This window comes from Naegleria gruberi (genome assembly GCF_000004985.1).
Source record: "Naegleria gruberi genomic scaffold NAEGRscaffold_53, whole genome shotgun sequence".
NCBI lineage: Eukaryota > Heterolobosea > Eutetramitea > Acrasida > Naegleriidae > Naegleria > Naegleria gruberi.
In genome coordinates this window covers 212,788-233,596 of record NW_003163274.1, presented here as the reverse complement: position 1 = coordinate 233,596, position 20,809 = coordinate 212,788, and the positions used below count along the sequence as shown (strand labels likewise).

The 20,809-nt window shown below is 32.8% G+C and overlaps 11 protein-coding genes across 11 annotated transcripts; 6 read left to right on the top strand and 5 right to left on the bottom strand.

Moving 5' to 3' along the window:
* Positions 1-53: 53 nt before the first annotated feature.
* On the top strand, positions 54-2,003 carry NAEGRDRAFT_52227 (uncharacterized protein; the record flags this gene model as incomplete). The annotated part of the gene is made up of 1 exon (XM_002672498.1): positions 54-2,003. One exon carries the CDS (start codon positions 54-56, stop codon positions 2,001-2,003), a length of 1,950 nt encoding a protein of 649 aa, XP_002672544.1.
* A 146-nt stretch (positions 2,004-2,149) lies between these two features.
* NAEGRDRAFT_52226 (uncharacterized protein) lies at positions 2,150-4,333 on the top strand (the record flags this gene model as incomplete). Its single annotated transcript, XM_002672497.1, has 1 exon — positions 2,150-4,333. One exon carries the CDS (start codon positions 2,150-2,152, stop codon positions 4,331-4,333), a length of 2,184 nt encoding a protein of 727 aa, XP_002672543.1.
* A 176-nt stretch (positions 4,334-4,509) lies between these two features.
* On the top strand, positions 4,510-6,072 carry NAEGRDRAFT_81212 (esterase; the record flags this gene model as incomplete). The annotated part of the gene is made up of 3 exons (XM_002672496.1): positions 4,510-4,763; positions 4,805-5,186; positions 5,240-6,072. 3 exons carry the CDS (start codon positions 4,510-4,512, stop codon positions 5,966-5,968), a joined length of 1,365 nt encoding a protein of 454 aa, XP_002672542.1. The 3' UTR covers positions 5,969-6,072.
* An 83-nt stretch (positions 6,073-6,155) lies between these two features.
* Positions 6,156-7,511, top strand: NAEGRDRAFT_81211 (uncharacterized protein; the record flags this gene model as incomplete). The annotated part of the gene is made up of 1 exon (XM_002672495.1): positions 6,156-7,511. One exon carries the CDS (start codon positions 6,156-6,158, stop codon positions 7,494-7,496), a length of 1,341 nt encoding a protein of 446 aa, XP_002672541.1. The 3' UTR covers positions 7,497-7,511.
* A 25-nt stretch (positions 7,512-7,536) lies between these two features.
* Positions 7,537-8,265, bottom strand: NAEGRDRAFT_72465 (uncharacterized protein; the record flags this gene model as incomplete). Its single annotated transcript, XM_002672434.1, has 1 exon — positions 7,537-8,265. One exon carries the CDS (start codon positions 8,263-8,265, stop codon positions 7,537-7,539), a length of 729 nt encoding a protein of 242 aa, XP_002672480.1.
* A 130-nt stretch (positions 8,266-8,395) lies between these two features.
* On the bottom strand, positions 8,396-10,048 carry NAEGRDRAFT_59212 (uncharacterized protein). The gene has a single exon (XM_002672433.1). It carries the CDS (start codon positions 9,642-9,644, stop codon positions 8,604-8,606), a length of 1,041 nt encoding a protein of 346 aa, XP_002672479.1. The 5' UTR covers positions 9,645-10,048; the 3' UTR covers positions 8,396-8,603.
* Positions 10,049-10,734: 686 nt separating this feature from the next.
* Positions 10,735-11,286, bottom strand: NAEGRDRAFT_72463 (uncharacterized protein; the record flags this gene model as incomplete). Its single annotated transcript, XM_002672432.1, has 1 exon — positions 10,735-11,286. One exon carries the CDS (start codon positions 11,284-11,286, stop codon positions 10,735-10,737), a length of 552 nt encoding a protein of 183 aa, XP_002672478.1.
* A 191-nt stretch (positions 11,287-11,477) lies between these two features.
* On the bottom strand, positions 11,478-12,391 carry NAEGRDRAFT_81209 (START domain-containing protein). Its single transcript, XM_002672431.1, has 2 exons — positions 12,246-12,391; positions 11,478-12,082 (listed from the first exon to the last, which is right to left on the bottom strand). Exons 1-2 carry the CDS (start codon positions 12,387-12,389, stop codon positions 11,555-11,557), a joined length of 672 nt encoding a protein of 223 aa, XP_002672477.1. The 5' UTR covers positions 12,390-12,391; the 3' UTR covers positions 11,478-11,554.
* Positions 12,392-12,610: 219 nt separating this feature from the next.
* NAEGRDRAFT_72461 (uncharacterized protein) lies at positions 12,611-13,942 on the bottom strand (the record flags this gene model as incomplete). The annotated part of the gene is made up of 1 exon (XM_002672430.1): positions 12,611-13,942. The coding sequence occupies one exon, from the start codon at positions 13,940-13,942 to the stop codon at positions 12,611-12,613; it is 1,332 nt and encodes a 443-aa protein (XP_002672476.1).
* A 1,356-nt stretch (positions 13,943-15,298) lies between these two features.
* Positions 15,299-19,055, top strand: NAEGRDRAFT_59210 (uncharacterized protein; the record flags this gene model as incomplete). Its single annotated transcript, XM_002672494.1, has 3 exons — positions 15,299-15,797; positions 15,899-18,190; positions 18,349-19,055. 3 exons carry the CDS (start codon positions 15,299-15,301, stop codon positions 19,053-19,055), a joined length of 3,498 nt encoding a protein of 1,165 aa, XP_002672540.1.
* Positions 19,056-19,149: 94 nt separating this feature from the next.
* Positions 19,150-20,808, top strand: NAEGRDRAFT_72457 (uncharacterized protein; the record flags this gene model as incomplete). The annotated part of the gene is made up of 2 exons (XM_002672493.1): positions 19,150-20,025; positions 20,116-20,808. The coding sequence occupies 2 exons, from the start codon at positions 19,150-19,152 to the stop codon at positions 20,806-20,808; spliced, it is 1,569 nt and encodes a 522-aa protein (XP_002672539.1).
* Between the last annotated feature and the right edge of the window lies 1 nt (position 20,809).

The window sequence follows — 20,809 nt, the reverse complement described above, 5'->3', positions numbered from 1 at the left end:
CCTCAGTTTTTCCAGTAAAATAGGGAAGATTTACAATTACTTTTTCAGAAAAAATGAAGAGAACACTTCCGCTGCTAAATAGTGAATATTTGCGCCCAAGCAAGTTTCTGATTGTTTCGGCTACTTTAGATAACGAATCGGATGATTCACAATCATCTTGTGATGAAGAAATAGAAAATGTTGAACGACAATTTGATTTCAACTCAACTATTCAACATTCGAATATCAAAAACAAATCGTGTGATCTTGTTAAAATTTCCGATTGTTGGTTTCATGTTATGAGGTTTCTAGAAGTGGACGAAAGTTTCGAATTGTTATTCCTCTGTAAAGATTTAACATCCATGCTGCTTTCCATATTTCGTGATGCAACCAAATATATTTACGAAACCAATTTACACATGCATGGGATATTTGATAAGATTAGAAAATTCGAAACTATTCACACAAGGCATCCAGATCTATTTACTGATCTTTCTACTTGGAAGCCAACCATATTTTTAAATGAAACTGATTGGGAGCAAGTATCTCATGTAGATTTTGATACCTACGCCACTAATCTAGAAGAATTCAAATCTGGAAATTTTCGTTTTGGAGTTAAACCAATTTATTTTCACAAAGATGAAGATGATGAAGAGAATGAAGTTGAAGCGACAGTAGAAGAAGATGAAATTATAGAAAATGATGAGACAATTGAAATGGAAGATGAAAATGAGATTATTGACAAGAGAATTCCATTTGGTATTCCACTTTGTGAAGGTTCAATTGATGAGCAATTCTATCTTTCACAAGATACTATTTATTCTGAAGAATATAAAGGACTAGTTCAGAAATATTTAAAGTTGACAGATGAACAAGTGCATAATTTGAAATTAGATGAAGATTTCTTACTTTTCTATGATAAAATTAAGAATGATCAAAGACAAATTGATTCATATATTAATGATGTACAGAAATCGGCAGTTTCCAATGACGAGCAGACTTCAATTTTATTAGAAACTTATCAATGCAGTGAATTTCGAAAGTTTGAAATTTGCGTTCATTTAGATGACACTTTTATGTATCATTCTATTCGAGATGGTATCAAGAATCTATTTAGAAAAAGAGGAATCATTTATTTTGAACCAATTATGATTGAAAATGCACTCTTTCTCTTACAGGAATATCTTCGAAATTTATTGAAAATAGTTGTGGAGAACAAGTATGGAGACAATAAGGATGTTCCTATTCCATACACTGAACACCCAATGGATTATGAGCATTTTTTAAGAAGTAATGCAGAAATTGGAGGAGACTTGGAAGAGGATGAAGAATTGAAAGTTTCGGATATAGAAATTATGGATGCGTTGGATAATTCTAAATTTTATTATGTCATTGAGAATAAAAGATCAAGACCTGAATCAGATGTCCCTAGTGATGTGGACGATGAGGAAGTTTCTGATAATGAAATGGAATTCCTATTAGAATATACAGAAAATGAAAATTCAGATGAGGAGAATGATGAATTTATTATTATCAATAAGGAATCTAATATCGCTGAGGAGAAAGATGGTGCAAAAAAGGATGAAGATTTTATTGACGATTCAGAAATTGAAACTTTGGACGAAAGCAAAATATTGGAAGGTTCCCTAGAGGATGAATTATTAAAGGTTTCCATTAGAGTTCATTCAGAACTTTATGGAGAGGAACGAACGCTCTCAGAGAAACTCTATTTAAAGAATTGGTATGGGCATGGCTCATTATTCTTCAATCATACACATTCGAATATTTCTCAAACAAATGAATGGAAAGAAAATGAAATTGATTATCAAACTTTGAGTGAATCAGAACTGTTGGAATTAAACAGAAAAGAAGACTTGGAATATTTTGGAAAAGATTCACTTCAATTATTGGAATCTAAAGACGAAAGTGAGGAACATGCAAATGAGGAATTGAGTAAGGAATACAATTTAAGAAGAATGCTAAGAGAGGAATCCATCAAGTGCATTTTCAATTATTTCCATTAAACTTTGTTTTAAACTCTAGAAAAATACACAATGATCTATTTCAGTATAGACGAAACCTTAATAATGCATCTACCACTGATTTAAGATTTCCAATTTACTTCCAAGTGTTCGTTTGAAATGAACTTGTAAAATTAAAACAAAAAAAAATGGCGCAAAATGAGAACGATAGAGAGGATGATGCACTACTTTGCCAATCATTGGATGATCTTCCGAGAGAGATGTTATTTTGTATAATGAGTTATTGTGATCCGAGATCGTTGGTAAATGTTATTTGTTGTAGTAAGAATTTGAGAACAATTACCATGCAGATTTTATTGATGGGATTTAGATATGATGAAATTATTATTGAGGGAACTCCTGGCGCTAATTGGTATTCTAGTAATTCAGAAGATAGAAAGGAAATTTATCCTGCAAATTTATTGGGCAATTATATTGATTCCTTGATGACGGAACAAGAAGTTGAAATGGATAGAATTAATTTAATTAATTTTACAACTCTTGGTTCTAAGGAGTTTGTAAAGCTATCAAAATTCATTTCAAAATTCAACATCCCAGAGCTGATAGTTTCTCCTAAACATTATAATTGGGTTAAAAACGAAATTAATTCATCTCTCAAGTCAATATCTAGATTATCATTTGGTAAAGAATTGGATGTTGGGGATGGTAATTATTTCCAAACGCTCATTCAGAAACCATTAATTGTTTGTAATGGACTATGTGCAAAGAATGCTATGGATGTTAAAAATATTATTGGCAATACCCAGCTCTGTAGCGGATTGAAGGTATTGACGTTGTGTGTCTATACCTCAGTGTTGGGATATTCATTTAAAGAAATATTGAAAAACTGCCCATCACTTCGAGAATTTAACTTGTTCATCAATGGATTTTCCAACGAAAATTATCGTTCCTATTCAACTATGAGAGAAGACGACTTTGAAATCACTGATGAGTTAATGGAAATAATATGCAACAGTAATTTGGAAATTCTTCGATTTGATACATCATTTAATTTTGATAATTTCAGGGTTATCAATCAATTAACAGAAAACAAGACAAGACCTGTATTCCCTAAATTGAAAATATATTCTAACCATCTCATGAGTCCAGATATGAATTTAGTTTTTTTGCCGAATCATCCTCTTCAAACTGTTTCAATGAATATGACCACTGCCCTTAACAAAATTGATGTACCTAAATGTCAAAGTTTCTTCAACTGTTCGCAAGATATTACTAATTTACCAATTGTTGATACATCCAAATATACAATCTCAAGATCACAGATCAATCTAAATGGGTTTTATGAAAATTTGGCAGCTTGTACCTCTTTGAAAGATTTGCATTTGTTTAATGTTGAAACTAACAACATGAGATATGATTTTAAAAATATTCACACGTCAATAGAACAGTTGGATATCAAAAAATCCAGAATATCAGTCTATTTACTTAATCATATAATTGATAATTCTCCTAATCTAAAGATCCTTACGATGGATAATGTTAAGGTGAGAGGAACACTAGACGATTCAATGTTAGAATTTGAGAATCAGGAGATAGACTCACAACTACGATATATTCATATCAGTACTTGTAGCGAAAGGTATCCAATAGTATTTTCAAACATTCTTAAGAAAAATTTACCTTATTTACATTCTGTAATTTTAGAAAATACTTACTCAATTGGTCAGAATAGTCTTCTCTCACTTTTTAGTAAGGCTTCATCACTTTCAGTGTTTAAAGTCACAGGAGCAGAATTCACTGATGATATTATTGTAAAGTTTTTCAACTCTTTCAGTCCTGTTTCTTTAGAATATGGTATTGATTTTTCTTTCAATGGAAAGAATATTACTAGCTCATTCCTGTTACAACAACCATACTTGAGCAAAATAACCACTTTATCACTACCAGATTGCACAATACCTAACGATGATTTTATCAAATTACTGGACTTACTTAACCCACAACTGTTAAAAAAGATTCAAGTTAACTTGGGAAATAGTGGTCCAACAATTGAGACGTTTAAAAAAGTGCAATATTTCAAAAACTTGGAAATGATTTATCTTTCAGGAAAACCTGAGAAACCAATAGAACATTTTGAAAATTTTGTATTGAAACAGTTTGTAGAATCCATGCCTAGTATGATACTATTGTTTTTGGATAGTGGAGAATTCATCAAGGAAGAAATTGAACTTGCAAAACTAAACATTAGATCACAAGGAAAATCAGCTCCAAAACTCATTCTCCCTCATTCAAAGAAAGACATTGTTTACAAAATTGAAAACCCTAACATTGGCTATGAAACGAATTCCAAAAGTTATTGTTTCTTACAATAATCCACTCACATTTTACAACGGTCAATCATGATTAACCTTATTCCAATCAATTCTTCAGAATCATAAATTGATTGAATCGAAAACGCACCATTAATAAATCTGATATTTGAATTGGATAGCACAAAATAAAATAAAAATGGTGCTTTCGCAATGGCGATTTTCAAACCCAAAAAAAAATGTCTCAACAAGTTGTTAGTAATAGCTCATCACCAACTGCTTCTGCAGCAGAATTGTCAAGTGGTTGTGCGTCATGGTCATCAGCATCTTCTGCTGCTTGTACTACTTTATCAGCAATCGGAAGTGGTGCTGAGAATTGTTATCAATATTTGGTAGATTTGATTGAGAGTCAACTCAAGAATTCCTCACCATTGAAACTCTCCCTTATCGGATCATCATTATCTTTGTTCTTAGTAACATTGTATTATAGTAGGTAAGTTTTCATCTAGAATAAGATTGTTTCAATATGATTAGAAAGTTATCAACACCTACCATGATATTCCGATCTGTTCTTCAATGCTTTGTATGGAAAAACAAGTTGATTGGAATGACAGTCTGTACAGCAGAGGAAAAGAAAAAGATTAATGAAAGTTTATTGTATGTGGGATCTTACATTCGTCCTTCTCATGTTAATTTGGATATTGAGGCTCAAACCCTTTCAAGTCTTGTTGCCTTTTCAAGTGCCAAGAGTGGACAACACTTGTTGGATAAGTATGGATTGAGAAAGGCTATGCAACATCAAATTCTATTCCCACCAATTTCTAGTAGAAATACTTTGAAATTGGAGAGAATTCCATCTTTGAGAAATTCAGTTTTGGCTAAATTGAAAGATTCACCTGATAAGAAGAAAGTTTTGGTATGTTGTTTTTATGTGTAAACGTTGATTTGTTAACAACCTTCTTTGATTAGTTCTATATTCATGGTGGAGGTGGTTTTGGTAATTGTTGTGATGGTCTTCAAGTTAGTTCAATGGTTGAGTATTTGAATGGTAGAGATGATCATTCAATTCACACAATCTTCTCTGTTGCCTATCGTTTGATGGGATTGGATGAGGAAGAAAGAAAGAATAAGTCCAAATTTGCTTCAAGCTTTGAGGAACAATTACAAGATTGTATGGATGCTTACAAGTGGCTTATTGAAAAGTATGATCCAAAGGATATTGTTTTCATGGGTGATTCATTTGGTGGAGCTGTTGTTGCAAATTTATTAGCCAAGATTGGTGCTGAGCTCGGCATTGAAAAGCAACCTTACATGGCTGTCACATTATCAGGATTCTTCGATACTACTGTCAAGAGTTTTAGAGAACACTTTGATATTGAAAATTCTGTCATTGCAGCTCCAAATAATATTGACATCATGGAAGAATTATATCCAAATATTCCAGATTCATTGGTTCCAATTCGTTTTGATTCATCTGTCATTTCAACCTTCAAAGACACCAAGATGCTTATCGTCTACAGTAATCATGAAGAAGTAACTTTTGAAAATAAGCAATTTGCCTCTCTCTTACAATCTCAACATCCAAATGTTACTGTCATTGCTGAGGATGGTCATGTTCATGGTTATCCATTATTCCACAGCTATTCACCTTGCATTAAGAAAACAATGGACAGAATCATCGACCTTGTCAGTCAATAATCATCATCATTTAATAGAGTATTATATAATCAAAATTTCAATAGGGTTTTTCTGAAGAAACATAGGGAATATTACAATCAGAATAAATAATTATTCACTTCCTCAATTTCCCAATGTTTTTCACTCGTATTCGAAAGATGAACTTGTTTTACAATCTATTTTTATTATGATGATCAAAGCAAAAAAAATGTCTTCTCACTATACACTCCCTCTCGTTGGTTCTAATAATCCTTGTGGTTATGACTCGACTGATTTGCCATATTTACCATCTATTAATTGCGGAACAGAAATTGTATTTCAATCGGTATATGGTAATCATTCAAGTAAAGCTCCGATAAGAATTAAATTAAATAGTGATGAAAAAATTGATAATATTAGACTGGTGCATGCTTACTCCAACATGGATTGTTTATATATTGTTAGTGGAGATGGAAAATTATTTGAAATTGTGAATGGTAGTGATACACCAAAAAGATTGATTATCGATGATAATGAAGATTTGGAAGTATTGCAAATTTCCAGTTATACTGAAGCTGTGCTTTTCCTTGTGAGAGACAAGATATCTGGTGAAAGTTTTATTTATGGAAGAGGTCATAATGGATACTTTCGTATGACACACGATAAAACCAATGATTATTCTTGCAACACCATTGAGTTAATGTTTGAACCAAGAAGAGAAATGCCAAATGTCGGATTTCCTTACGTGATTAATCATATTGGATGTTGTTATTCATTTAGTTGTTGTGTAATTAATGATACACTCTTACATTTTACTGGTCAAAATTGGCTTTCAGGAGGTCAAACACATGTTGATGGTTATTTCCAATGGCCAACACTAATTCAAGATTTAAAAAAACCAGTTACAAAACTTGAATGTGGAGATTTTCATGTGCTAGCTCTCCTCAAAGATGGTACAGTTGCTGTCGGAGGAAGTAACTCTTCAAATCAATTAACTTCTGATGCCACACACACTTACAATCAACCTTTTGGTGTTCTATTCTCAAATATCAGCAATATCTTCTCTGGAAGCAACAGTGTACTTTATCAGTCCAAGGTAGGATTCGAAGGAAAGCTCAGATACTATTTTTTTGGAGCTAAAACCTTTGATTTTGTTGCAACAAAAGAAGACAAAAAAAAGAAGGCTATAAGACATCACAAAGATGAAAAAGTATTTGAACAACAATTTACAAGAGATTTCTTCCTACATAGATACGAAGAAAATCCAGAGAAGATTTATCTTGATGGTTCCAGTTATTATGGTAGTAATCCATTTGATAATACTGAACTATCTCTAGAAACATTGATGCCATTCAGTGAATTTAATAAGGGACTTTATCCTCAGTATAGAAAATCAGACTTTTACAAGAATATGGTCAAAGTTGTTCTGCAACCTAAAGGAATATTTTGTATTTGTGATTATGGAGGAGGTTTGTCTTCCAAAATGTTTGCTCACCTCTTGAAGGCATCGGATTATTCCAGTGAAAATAACAGACTAATTCTTGACATTGTAATTCATACGCAACATTAAATCATTTAATTATTTACAAAAATTTACAATTATTTCAATATTAGTCAGTCTTGGAAGACATTCTCTTTTCAGCAGCTTTCAACATTCTTTCTCTTCTACTTTCTGCAGAATCTTCATAGTATGCTGGAATTTCAATATCCTGGCTTTGATCTTTTGAAAACATGGAATTGAACAACCCTCCACTACTGCTCTTCTTTGGCTCTTCTCTTGCAGATAGAGATCTTCCCGATCCTTGGAAAGCAGAAAACTTACTTCCTGCTCCAGTTGATGAAGCCTCGTCTGCAGTCTCAGTGCCTTCAGCTGAGCTAGGAACAGCAGTATTTATAATGTCAGGTGGAATTAAACATCTGAATTTAGATCCTAACCAAGCCATTCTATTGACATAACCTGGTATTGGAGTTGACTTTTCCTTTGCAATTCTTCCACATCTATCAATAATTCTTTCATAAAGTGCTTTAGCATAGTGATTACAATTTCTATTCAATAAATGGTATTTTTGTGTATTGAATTCCTTTGATACTTCATCAACGATCGAAACAATTCTATCACGAGGAAGTTCAATTGTTGCCAAGAAAATACTATCACGTAAAGGCACAGCAGGAGCCTTCTTTGGTTCATGTTCAAAAGCTCCTTCTCTTCCGAATGTATATTCAGTCCCTCCAATTTGCAAACCACTGTGATATATCCCCAGTCCGTAAACATACAAATTATTATTGTCCACTAAATCATAGACGTTTAAATGAATTTCAGTTTTTGGAATTGATGGCATTTTTTCTTAGTTATTTTTAAAAGATAATTTGAGAAGACTTTCCGATCAATGAAGAATTTATTTGTTTTGATGATGAAGTAATTCTCAAAGTTCTGATGAAAGGGATGATAAAAAGTATTGTTTTTGGATTAATGATAATGATTTTTTATTGTAATGTGGCTTATGGATAGCTATCTGGATGAGGCACGGATATTGTGTCACATTGGAACACAGATAGAAACTCAGATTAAGGTTAATAATTTAAGGTAATAATAAAAGATTGCAGAAAGAGGAATGGGAAATATAGGTTAGTGGAGAAAATTGTACAGAATGGTTTGACATTCTTGTACTGAATCAAGTTAATTCTGTTGTGTTTCATCAGGTATTGTGATATTAGTTTCATCGGATTCAATCTTGTTGGATTCATCTTCTTGTTCATTGAGATTATCAGAAGAAGATGAATTAGAAGATATATCACCTCGTTGGTTATAAATACTTTCTAATTGATTATGAATTTGTAGAACATGAGGTTCTAACAGTATACTCATAGGATCAAATGTTGAAAGATTATTGTTGGAAGCTGTCACATCATAGATTAGAGTGGGATTTTCTTGATCATGATTTCCTAAAAGACCTGTTGGACTAGCATTGCCTTTCCTTGTAAAAAGGTCCACAAGATCTTTTTTCGATGGTCTTCTAACAAGAAAACTCTCAATGTGTCTCTTTTTTCGTTCCTTTTCCTCTCTTCCTATTCCTATTCCACAAAGTGTTTGTTCATGATCATATAGATAGGGTATAGAAGATGGTGAATGGCTTGAAGAAAGGTGTAACGAACTATCCTGATGATGATCTAATCTTGGAGAAGATACTGGAGAATTCTCCTTTGATGAATTATTTGATGATGGTTTTTCACTATTTTCTGTGGGTGCATCCATACCCGTCTGATCATAATAGTGATGTAAGAATGGAATGATTCCTCTCTGTTCCAATTGTTCAATATTTGGCCTATTTTCTAATTTCTGGGAGAGACTAGACTGTCTCTTCTTCCAAAGTATTTTCTCAATTGTCGAGCTCAGTGTATGACTCACTTGATATCCCAATCGGTTTGTTTCATAATCTCTGAGAATATTTCTCTCTCGGAGATTATCTTGAATGAATTGTCTCCCACTAACAAATCTTTCCAATTGTTCACGTGTGAGGTTGTTATTTAGACTATTACTGGCAGTAGTAAATGTACAAGAAGAAGTATTGTTACAGTTGGTAGTAGTAGTATTGGAATTACTAGTAGGAGTAGAAGTACTGGTAGACTGTACAGTAGTAGAAGAAGACGATGATGATGATTCATTCATCAGCATCATCATCATATTAGGACTATTCTTAGATAGCATTGTTAAAGTCATTCAAATTATCAATTATTATTAGTATATTAATGATAAGGTTCTTATAGAATACTATTAAAGATGATACACACTATAAAGAAGATACTAAATATCTAAAAATTGCTTATCGGAATGAGTTGATTTAAGTGTAGAGTTAAAATATTCTCTATCACAATATTAGACTAACTATAAATTCTCTTCAAAACTGTTGTTTTCTTCAAGTTTAAACTGTTACTCTCTTATTGTCTTGATATTTTCTTCAACGTTGAATAATAAAAAACTCCTAAAAATTGTGCTGCTGTAATCTTTAAAACCGAAAAAGCAATTGTTCACTGTCGTTTTAATGTGAACCACAAGCAAGAGAACAACAATAAACGCCTCTCTCGTAATCACCACCGTTATTATGTGTGTCTAGTTTGTGTTGGACTTTTTTTTTTCAAATCGCTGCAATTAATTGCCAAAATTGTTACCACTTGAAGTCAAATGGTAGTGATTGTTCCTCTCGTTCAATTGACGTTTGGAAAGTTGAAAGACAAGTCGATGAAGTTACAGTAACTTATTTTGAGATGAGAGGGTCTTTGTGGAGATTCCAGGTTGGATGTGCCAGTAATTTTTTGTTTGAATGTTGTTTCTAATAATATTAGAAATGAAGTTTAATTGTTGTTGTGTGGATGTTTGATAGATCAGCAACAAGAACGTCTTTTTGTGGATTGAATGGGAAGGGACTATTATTATTTTCCTTTGTTTTTGTATTAGAAGCAAGTAATGGAATGTGCTTTTTGTTGATTCATGAAAAGGCATTGAAAAGAGCTCAATATTGGAAAGGATTTTCTGATCTGGTTATGAAAATGAAAATAACCATTTGGAAAGGAGTACTTTTGTAGTGTTCATAAACCTACTGTTTTTAAATATTCGCCAATTAGCATTAAGAAACCAATTTACTTTGTCCCACCATAAATATCTTGCTTTTATGAAAATTAGAATATTTGAAAATGCAACAGATATCCAAGTACTTGATTTAGAAGAGAGAAGATAAGAGAATATTACTCAAATATAAACTCAATAATTTAATGATCATGCAATTTAAGCATTTGGAGGGAAACACACTAATTTATTCTCTATTTCTCGAAAGTAATTCCTCTTCATCATCACTCAATACAACCTTAGTGAGATCATTATCCTTATGATGATTGTTTACAATATTCCTTGACTTGACAAAAAGAAACCACTTTGGAATAATCAAAAGAGCAGAAGCAGCCCAAAAGATCCACATAGCAATAACAAAATAATGCAAATCCAAAGTATAAATTGATGATTTGATACAAGCTGGTCCCTCAATCAATGAAGTTGATGTAATAATCAAAGCTAATCTGACAATCCAACATGAAAGTGAAAATACACTAGTTAAACTTGTTCCTTTTGTTTTGGATGATCGTGCATTGGTGAGGAGATGCTTCTCTTCATAAACTGATAATTGGAATGTTGTGGCAAGAGAAATAATTTCAACCAATGCAACAATGGCCAAAGCCAAAATTACAAAATAAATTGACTGACCAGAACAATCATGATCAACTTGATTTAAATTAGGTATGGAAGTGAAGAATGTTGTCAGTGAGGATAAAAGAACGAAAACTAAAAGTACAACTTCCACTGCACAAATCATTTCAAAACTAAATTGTCAACATCATGATGGCAGGCAGAGAAGAAATTAGAAAATTATAGTGATAGATGAAAACATACGTGAAAATATATGGTTTTACATGATCAAATAATTGTTTTTGGGCCTTTGTTAATCCCGATGTTACTGATGATTGAGCCTTCTCGTCTACAGATATTGTCATTTTTTTATTCTTTGATTTGTGACAGATACTTTATGATACAATTATTTACAGATATTTGATTAAATACTAATATTTGAAATAACTTTGCTTCTACTTTTTGTTTGGCAAAGGTGGGAGTCTATCCTTTTTCAAAGCAATAACACCAGCTTCCAATTTATCTTTCATATCTAATGGAATTTTCTTTTGGAAGAAACCAATAACACCTGATGGAAGCCAACCTCCATACTCAACTTGAGCCATAATAGTGAACTTGGTTGCTTTTCCATCATTTACAGATTCAAATTTGAAAGCTTGAATCACAAATTCTCCTCTAATCACTCCACTAACTTCCTTTCCTTGAGGTCCATCATATGGAATACTTCTCATAATCATCCACCATGCCTTATTTGCTTCATCATACCACCATTCACGAGCAATGATAAAATCACGATGAGAAACAAGGGCATTTGGACCCTTAAGACGAGTATAGAAAACATCATAGGACTTTCCTTCGGAATCTTGTTGAGGTTCTTCAACCCATTTAGCTTCAACTGTTGTTTCATTCATGTGGATTCTGTACTTTACATTTCTAGAGACTTCGAAAACTTCATCAAGAGGATAATTGACAACTCCAGTAAACTAAAATGTTCCAATAATGTCATCAATTTAATATTAATATTATTATCCATTATGTATCAATTATTAATCATCAAAAAAGTTATTAATAAATTAAATATTACGATGATAATGTATTAAATCATACAAATCGATCATTTAAATTCTTTTGAATCGAAAAACCTACTTTAATGCTCGGATTTGACAATTCCTTGTAAACCTTCTTGCAATACAAAGTAACGTGCTCGTTCTCTGTATCCTTCTCCCAACCAACCCATGAATTCAATTCTCTAATACCAATCTCGACAGTATCACGTGGAACTTTGGACATTTTTTTCCTTTTTGCTTTTAAATGATCGATTTTAAAATGGAATGGAAATTATTAAGCGCACATTTAATTTCAGTGTCGGATATGTCACTTGAAAACTCCTTTAAGTGAGAAAGTTGTTAAGGTTGTCGAGGTTGACCAGATGTAATTTTTGAATTTTCCATTAAATAATTGTAGGAATAGTCATAGAAAAGTAATACTATGAATGAATATTTCTGAAATTCTCAAATATTATTCTTTGAATCGTCCAAAATGTAGACAGTTGGTGTTGTGACCATTGGTGATGAGGAGGTTGCAGTGGTTGTTGTCTGTAGGGAACTCACAGTATTGCTTCTCTTCAGTTCATCATCATTGTCCAATTGATTTGTTGAAACTGGTTTTACCAGTGATGGATTATTGGCTGTTGAGGTTGATGAGAGAGCTCTATCTCTGGCAGAAGAAGGAGAAGGTAAGGCAGACGAAACTACTGAAGGATTGGATTCAGGAAGGTTTGAACAAATGAGAATACGAGACGCCTTAATTCCATAACATTTGGTGAATTCATTCTCATTGATCAGAATATAGGTAATTATGTAGGTCGCCAATAATCCTGCCGAATCAATGGCGAAATTCTTGAATACACCAACAAACATTCCAAAAATATCCCATGTAGAAATAAAGGTTGGCACGAAAATAATGGCCAATACAAATCCAAAGAATAAGGCAGTGTTAAATACGAGAATAAACTTGAAAAATCTCATTTGTGAAATATTCACATTCTTGTAACTTTTCAATCGTCTATAAATTACAATTCCATATGTTGTGAAGGAAACTATCAAAATTGTTGGAACCAATATCATGGCAACAGCAGCTAAAGCAAATAAGTAAACGCTCGTCTTGAGAATTGAACACAAGACTATGGCAATTATTATCAGAAATGCATTGAAAATATAAATGGAAATGAGCAGAATGAGATTATACTTGGACAATTTCTTCTTACTCTGATTTGATTTGATTAGATCAACAATATGACTCCATTGAACCATCAATGTAGAGAATCCATATCCAAGAGCGTAGATTGCCAAAGCTCTAAAGCAGCCCCACAATTGAATATTCTTCAAGCTACCATGCATGAATGAATAATTCCACAAGAAACAAATCATATTTTCAATAAAGAAAAATGAACTTTCCATATAAATTAATAGTAAAATGGAAGGTCTCAAATCGGTGAGAAATAATTCTTCCAGATAAATAGTTAGATACATTCTTATAGTGTTGGCCTCTCTGGATTTCCTCTGTTCAATCTTCTTCTTAATAGAAGCATTCTTTGCATGTACGAGTGGAATTGTATTGTAAATTGTCATTGTAATCAAGTAGCATGTGAAAAAGAACATGAACCACCAAGGAGTTCCTATATATTTGAATCTTACTAAAAAGTTATAGTAGGCATCAGCACACTTGTAGGCAAATCCTCCATATAATTCGTTTTTGCACCAACACAGGATTGGATTTTCATTTCGATTTTGGAATAGAGTTTCGAATAAGTGAAGGGTATTGTCCTTATCAGAAATCGTCATATTATTTACATATTTCTTTGAGTAATATTGATTTGGTTTGTAATACCTCCAATCCAGAATTCCAATATTCAAATTATTTACACTTGACTGATTATTAGCAACTATCGAATAAATTTCACTATCTGATAGCTCCATATTACAATGTCCAATTAAAGATTGTTGAATTTGAGAATAACTTGGAAATTTCCCACTGCACTGTCCATTAGATTTGGAAATTTCTGTCCTAAAATCTTTAGAATTCTCTCCATTACAATGCATGCAATAGTTGACCATTGAAAAATACGAATCCCTGAATGTGTCATCCCAAAGTAATGATCTTGTCAGATTATTACAAACTCTACTATCCAGAGTGCATGTACAAAAATATTCCATACATACATTATTCAAGTTTCGAATAAGAGAAGATGACGACTTGTTGAGTTGACATAAATCATTGTTGGTATTATCTAATGGAAAATAGAGAACTGAATAGGGCTGAGAGAGTGCTGGAAAGTAGGCAATATCATTATCGGAAGGATACTCTAGTTGATCCAAAGCAAAACTATTAGAAACAGATTCGTCTAGATTCCGAACAGTTGTTTGGCTATTCGAGTAACCAGCCACTCCATCATGAAAAATGGCGTATCCTTTCGAATAACCCACAAACAATAAAATTATTAGAAAGTAAAAGAAACAGTAATTCGAAACAAAATACGAAAACCTCATTGCCAAGAAGAACAAGATGTTATTATACAGGATCCTAGGAACTCTAAATATTGAGAGAGATGTTTTTTTTGTCGTTTTTGAGCGTCATCTCATTCGAATCATAAAAATTGTCCAACATTGCGATATGATGCAAGATGAAATGGGTTAATTTATCCATCATTGACGAATTTGAGTTTTTTGAAAAAGATAAAGTGTGTTATCAAGATGCGATATTGAAAGTGTTTCTTCAAAAAGTGTGGATTACCTTAGATTCTTATTTGATTAGTTTGTAATAAAGAAGAAAATTCTTAATTTGAATAGGTTTTTGAGGGTTATCCAATGTAATGAAAGTTCAAACAGTATTCGAAACATGACTATTTCGAATAAAAAGGAGCCCAGAAATTGTCCTTGTTACTCCTTTCACTTATTACAAACGCTTTACGACATGTATGTTCTGTAAAGTATTTAAATTAAAGATCTATTTAATATTTAAAATATCAAGTTGACCAATTTCCAGTTTAAACTCAAAATAACTTCCAGCGGGCGAATCCACAAACCAAATCAGTTCCAAACCATTCACTTTACAAAGCCACAAAAATCCAGAAAGTTTCTTCACCATCAAAAAAAGAAAACAAACGAAACAAAACGAAACTCTGTAAAGTGTATTCGAAAATGGACAAGAATACACCACCTTCCCCTAGCACCATCAACCATACAAACTCCCCATCAACTGCATCAGATTCACCCACTCGTCCTATTGTGAGAGTTAGAAGAGGAAGAACAGCTGTCGTATTCAACAATAATCTAAATTCTTCAAATTCTTCTACAATTAGTGCAACAACAACACAAACATTAGATTCATCATCTTCATCTTCATCATCCTCGGGTGCATCATCATTGGCAACGACTGGAAGTGTTGGAAATAATGTTTCGAATAATAATAATGCGAAACATCGAATGACAACATTTACTCCTCCTTCGCCTTCGTCATTGTCATCAACTTCATCGAATAGTGAAAAATCAATTTCTCCACGAGTTGCTGTGATGAATAGTCAACAGGAGAATTTTAGAAAAAGTATTATGGAAGTGAATGGCAAGAGTAGTTCAAATACACATTCGAATACATCTTCACCTATTAGTTTGGAAGATGACAAGGAAGATTTTGAGGAAGGTAAGTGATTATAATCAAGAAATGATGATATCAATTCTAATGATTGTTTTTGTGTTTTTCATGGTTCTATATTATTCGAAACTAATGATGTTAAATATTAGTGGTTCAAAGAAGAATGTTTAGAAATACAATAGGAGGGGATTCACCACCTCCTGTTCTGGTTGACTCACTCATGCAGAAAGATTTCGTAAAGGAAAGAATTTCAATGAGAGATTCTCTTACTTTGTCATCTTCAAGTGAAGACAGTGGATCTCCTTTTGTGTTTGTTTCACAATTGAGCAACATTTCTAATGATTTGAAATGTCAATCGTGTAAACAAGTTTTGGATTTGGAAGCCAAAACTCATAACAATTGTGGAAATATGTTCTGTTCTGAATGTTTAAAATGTATGGAGAAGTGTAATATTTGTGAGAGGGATGAAATTTTGGGAGAAAATCTTTCAGATATTTCAGATATTACAAAGAGACAGATTGAGGGATTGTTGGTTCGTTGTTCGAAATGTGAAAATTATGTACTGAGAGGATTCTTTAAAAACCACATGGAAAGCAAATGCAGTTCATATCTTGAGGAAGTGGATGTATATTTCAAGAAGAAAATCAATGAATCAGAATCAACGTGTCAAACAAAGGCAGTTGTTTTTGATCAGTCAATCAAACAGTTGGAATCCAAGTTGGAATATTTATCATCTCAATCAAGAGAATTGGAGGGCAAAATATCAAATATTGTTCTCATGTCATCAAGAGAAGAATTCTCACAATGTGTAAAATTAGATGTTGGTGGTGAGATTATCAATGTAGCTCTTTCAACATTGTTGAATACAGAATATGAACCAACATCCTCATTGGCTTCAATGTTCAAAGAAGTTACAGATTTTGATGAGGAACACTTTATTGATTGTGATGTTGAATTATTCTTACTCATTCTCCATTGGCTTAGATTTGGCAAAATATCAGTCAATCCAAACATTGCAAGATTATTGATTGATGTAGCCACAAGTTTCAACATGGAAAAACTCAAATCTCAATTAGAATCCAACGATTTGCTCACTGAAAGTATCACCAAGTTTGGTATTGAGATTGAAAAGAAGAAGAGCAGAATCAAACACTACGAACTGAAGAATATCATAGAATATCATAGAAGAGAAAACTTGGAGGTGAAACTTTCAAACATTGATTTGAAACTTGTCTCACTCAAAGATTTGGATATCAGAAAGATCCAAATAACAGACTCTGATTTTAGTGGAATGAATTTATCAGAGGTTAACTTTAGTGGTTGCAATCTTAGAGGTTGTACCTTTGAGAAGGCAAATCTTGCACATGCCAATTTAACCTTGTGTGATTTGAGATATACCAACTTTACCTCTGCCAATCTCACAGGTGGTTCCTTGGGAGGAGCCAATCTTTCAGGAGCACTATTTGATAATACTAATTTCACAAATACCAACTTGAAAGGTTGCGACTTGACCAATATTGCATCGGAGTCAACTGGTTGTGTACTTTCGAATGCCAAAATGAACAGAGCCAAGGTCAATGAAGAATTCCTCAGAAGTGCCAAAACTCTCTTTGGAGTTGACTTATCTGGTTGCTCAATGAAACAATTCAACTTTTCAAATATGGATTTATCATCATCAAACTTTTCCAATACGATTCTGAATCAAAGCGATTTTACAAATACTGCTTTATCCAATGCCAATTTCAGTAACTCCTCGATGGCTGAATGTATATTTTCAAGGTGTTTAATTACAGGCACTAAATTCATCAATACCAATTTGAGAAACTGTAACATGTCAGTAATTAATCCAGAATCTACAGGATATTTCATTTCTGGAGCCAAACTCAATGGAACAACTGTGGGAGAGGATTTCAACTCCAAGGCAGCCCAAGTTACCAAAAAGAAAGTTGCCTTTCGTAAAAATCAAGAAAACGAATTGGAATACCTAATGATCTCAGATGGATATTTCTATGGTTTACTCAAAAATTTTGCAGAGAAGGAATTTGCCTCAGAAAACATTCTCATTTGGGAAAAGGTTAGAACAATCTCTTCCAACTATACCAATTACAATGCACTCGTTACCGTCGAGGATTTGAGAGAAATTGAACGAGATTTTATTAGAAATTATTCAGAATATGAAATTAACTTATCATCTGATTGTAAGAAAAAGTTCTACAAGTTAATCTTCCCAAGTTATAGCACTTACATTCAATCGAGTGAAGAAGAAGGAGGTTTTGATGCCATGTCCAAGAATATTGACACAATTTTGAGTGAAGTGTCAACTATTGTGACTGTCAAAGTTCTTACTGACTTACTTTGGCCAGAATTATTCATGAATATTTCGGATACTTTCTCCAGATTACAAAAAACTAAACAATACAAACAATGGGAGAAATCAACAGGTAAATCTCTGGAATTGTAATTTTCTAACATGAAATAAATATCAATTTCAATATGAAAAACAATTTCAATTTCAAAATTGAAAATATTAGAAACAAAATTTAAAAAGAAATGCAACTACTCATCCTCACCAACAATGGCACTTGCACCAATTCTAAAGCACTCAATAACGAGCTGATCCTATCGAGCCATCGTGTAAAAACCACAAAATATAAGAATGGAAACTATAAGAAAGTTTGCACATTAGAAATCAGAGGACGATACCACAAGAATAAAACAACAGTCGATGATGAGGTTGTAGATTTCATGAAGGAACAATTCCGAAAGCAATTTCAACCATTACTTGTAAATACTAAAGAATTGAAAGATCAACACAGTTCTCTTCACATTTATGCTCATGATGGAACTTTCGGTTTACTTTCGTCTGGTCCAGTAAGACCAACCATACAGAAGGCCTTTGTTAATGCCAATTCCTTAGCCAAATTGTTAGCTCCCTATCTAAATGAAGCTCCACAATGTAGATCTATCAAATTACATGTTTGTTTCTCTGGTTGTGATTATTCTGGAACTAGTCAACCATATGGAGAGCAATTAAGAGATGAGTTATTTCAATTAATGGATAATAATGTGATTGTGCCAAGAAGTATGGAAATTGAGGCCAGTAATGGATGGTCTATTCTTGGAAATAACCTCAAAGATAAGAATACCAAACAGAAAAAGACAATTGACTATTGGTCTCATTATGTAATTCCAAACACACCTGAAATTATGCAATTGGTTAGAGATGACAAGACAGATTTTCAACAGATCATTCCCATCTATGGCCTTAACGATTCCATTGGAAAACCCAAGTGGATTATCCAATAAACTCTCTTAATAATTGATATTTTTTAACACTGTTGCCTTTTTGGCTTCTTTCAAATTCAATCAATTTTACGAAAACTTTAAAAGTTTAAAAAAAATGAATACAAATCTAACAAGCACCACGCTCGTTCAATCACCAACTCTCGGAAACAACGTGCAAACAACAAACACTCCATCAACAACGACAGGATTAATCGGAGCAAGTGTTGTTGCTGCTGCTGTTGGAGTTGGATCATCGGGAACACTTTCATCACTCTGGGAGAAATTTCTCAGCCTTGCAAAGAATATTAATATTGGACATTTGTATTTGTTTTTGGGAAGTTTGGGACTTGGTACATTTTGGTACAGTTCCATTAATTACTTGTTTCAAAAGAATTTTGTGAGCAAGTTGCAAATTAATAATAATGATGAAGCATATCATTGGTTCATGTATTGGTTGGCTGAGGATAGTTATAGTCAAGATTCGAATCATTTGGCTATTTTAGCATCCAAAACTCATTTTGATTTCTCTAGTTTTAAACATAATCCTTCTGAAAAGGATAAACATTCAGTTCCAATCAAATTTATTCCATCACCTGGTATTCATTATTTGAAATTTAAAGGAAAAACTATCAAGATTTCATATGAAAGAAATTTATCATCAGGTGCATCTTTGGGATCATCACCAAATTCTCCAAGTGAACAAATTGAAATTAGTTGTTTGGCAACAAGTCCAAACTTTTTGAAGGAATTTATTATCGATTGTCAACAGAAATATTTGGAATCTAAACATGGTAAAACATTGATTTATCTTCCAGATTCGTATTGTGATTTTTGGGAGCCAAGAATTTCAAAATTGAAACGTCCACCTAGTACTGTTAAATTACAATCGAATATTTTCGAAAAGTTGTTGATGGATGCTAAGAATTTTATTGGACTTGAAAAGTGGTATAACGATCATGGTATTCCATTCAGAAGAGGTTATCTTCTCTATGTAAGTATATTTTTTATATTGTATTAGTATTATTAACATCATGATAATATTTAATAATATTTATAATTTTGAATTGAATTATCAAAATAGGGACCACCTGGTACAGGTAAAACAAGTACAGTAACTGCATTGGCAGGTGCCTTGGATAAGAATATTTGTTGCATTAATATTAGTAATAAGAATCTCAATGATGATAATTTGAACAGTCTCTTATTGAATACACCATTCAACTCTATAATACTGTTGGAAGATATTGATGCTTGTTTTTCTGCTCCAATTAAGATGGAACGAAAACAAACTAGACCACCACATCCATCCCAACCTGAAGCAAGTGATGATAATTCAGTTTCTGAGCTTTCCACTCATGGAACTGGATCAAACGTAACACTGGGTGGACTTTTGAATTGTATTGATGGCGTTGTAGCTCAAGAAGGAAGAATTTTGTTCATGACCACCAATCATATTGACAGATTACCAGATGCCTTAATTAGGCCTGGCAGAATTGATGTAAAATATTTGATTGACTTTGCTGATGAAATTCAAACTAGAGAAATGTTCCTCAACTTTTATCCTCGTGAATACGATTGTGCTGATTTATTCTGTGCTAAGATTTTCGCAGAACATAAGGAAATTAGACGTTTTACTTGTGCTGAATTACAAGGTCACTTTATGTCACACAAGCATGATCCAACTTCAGCTGTTGATAATGTTTCTGATTTGCTCAACTTTGATTTGAGAAGAGGTCTTAATGTTGTTGCTCATAACGAAGAAGAACATCAATAAA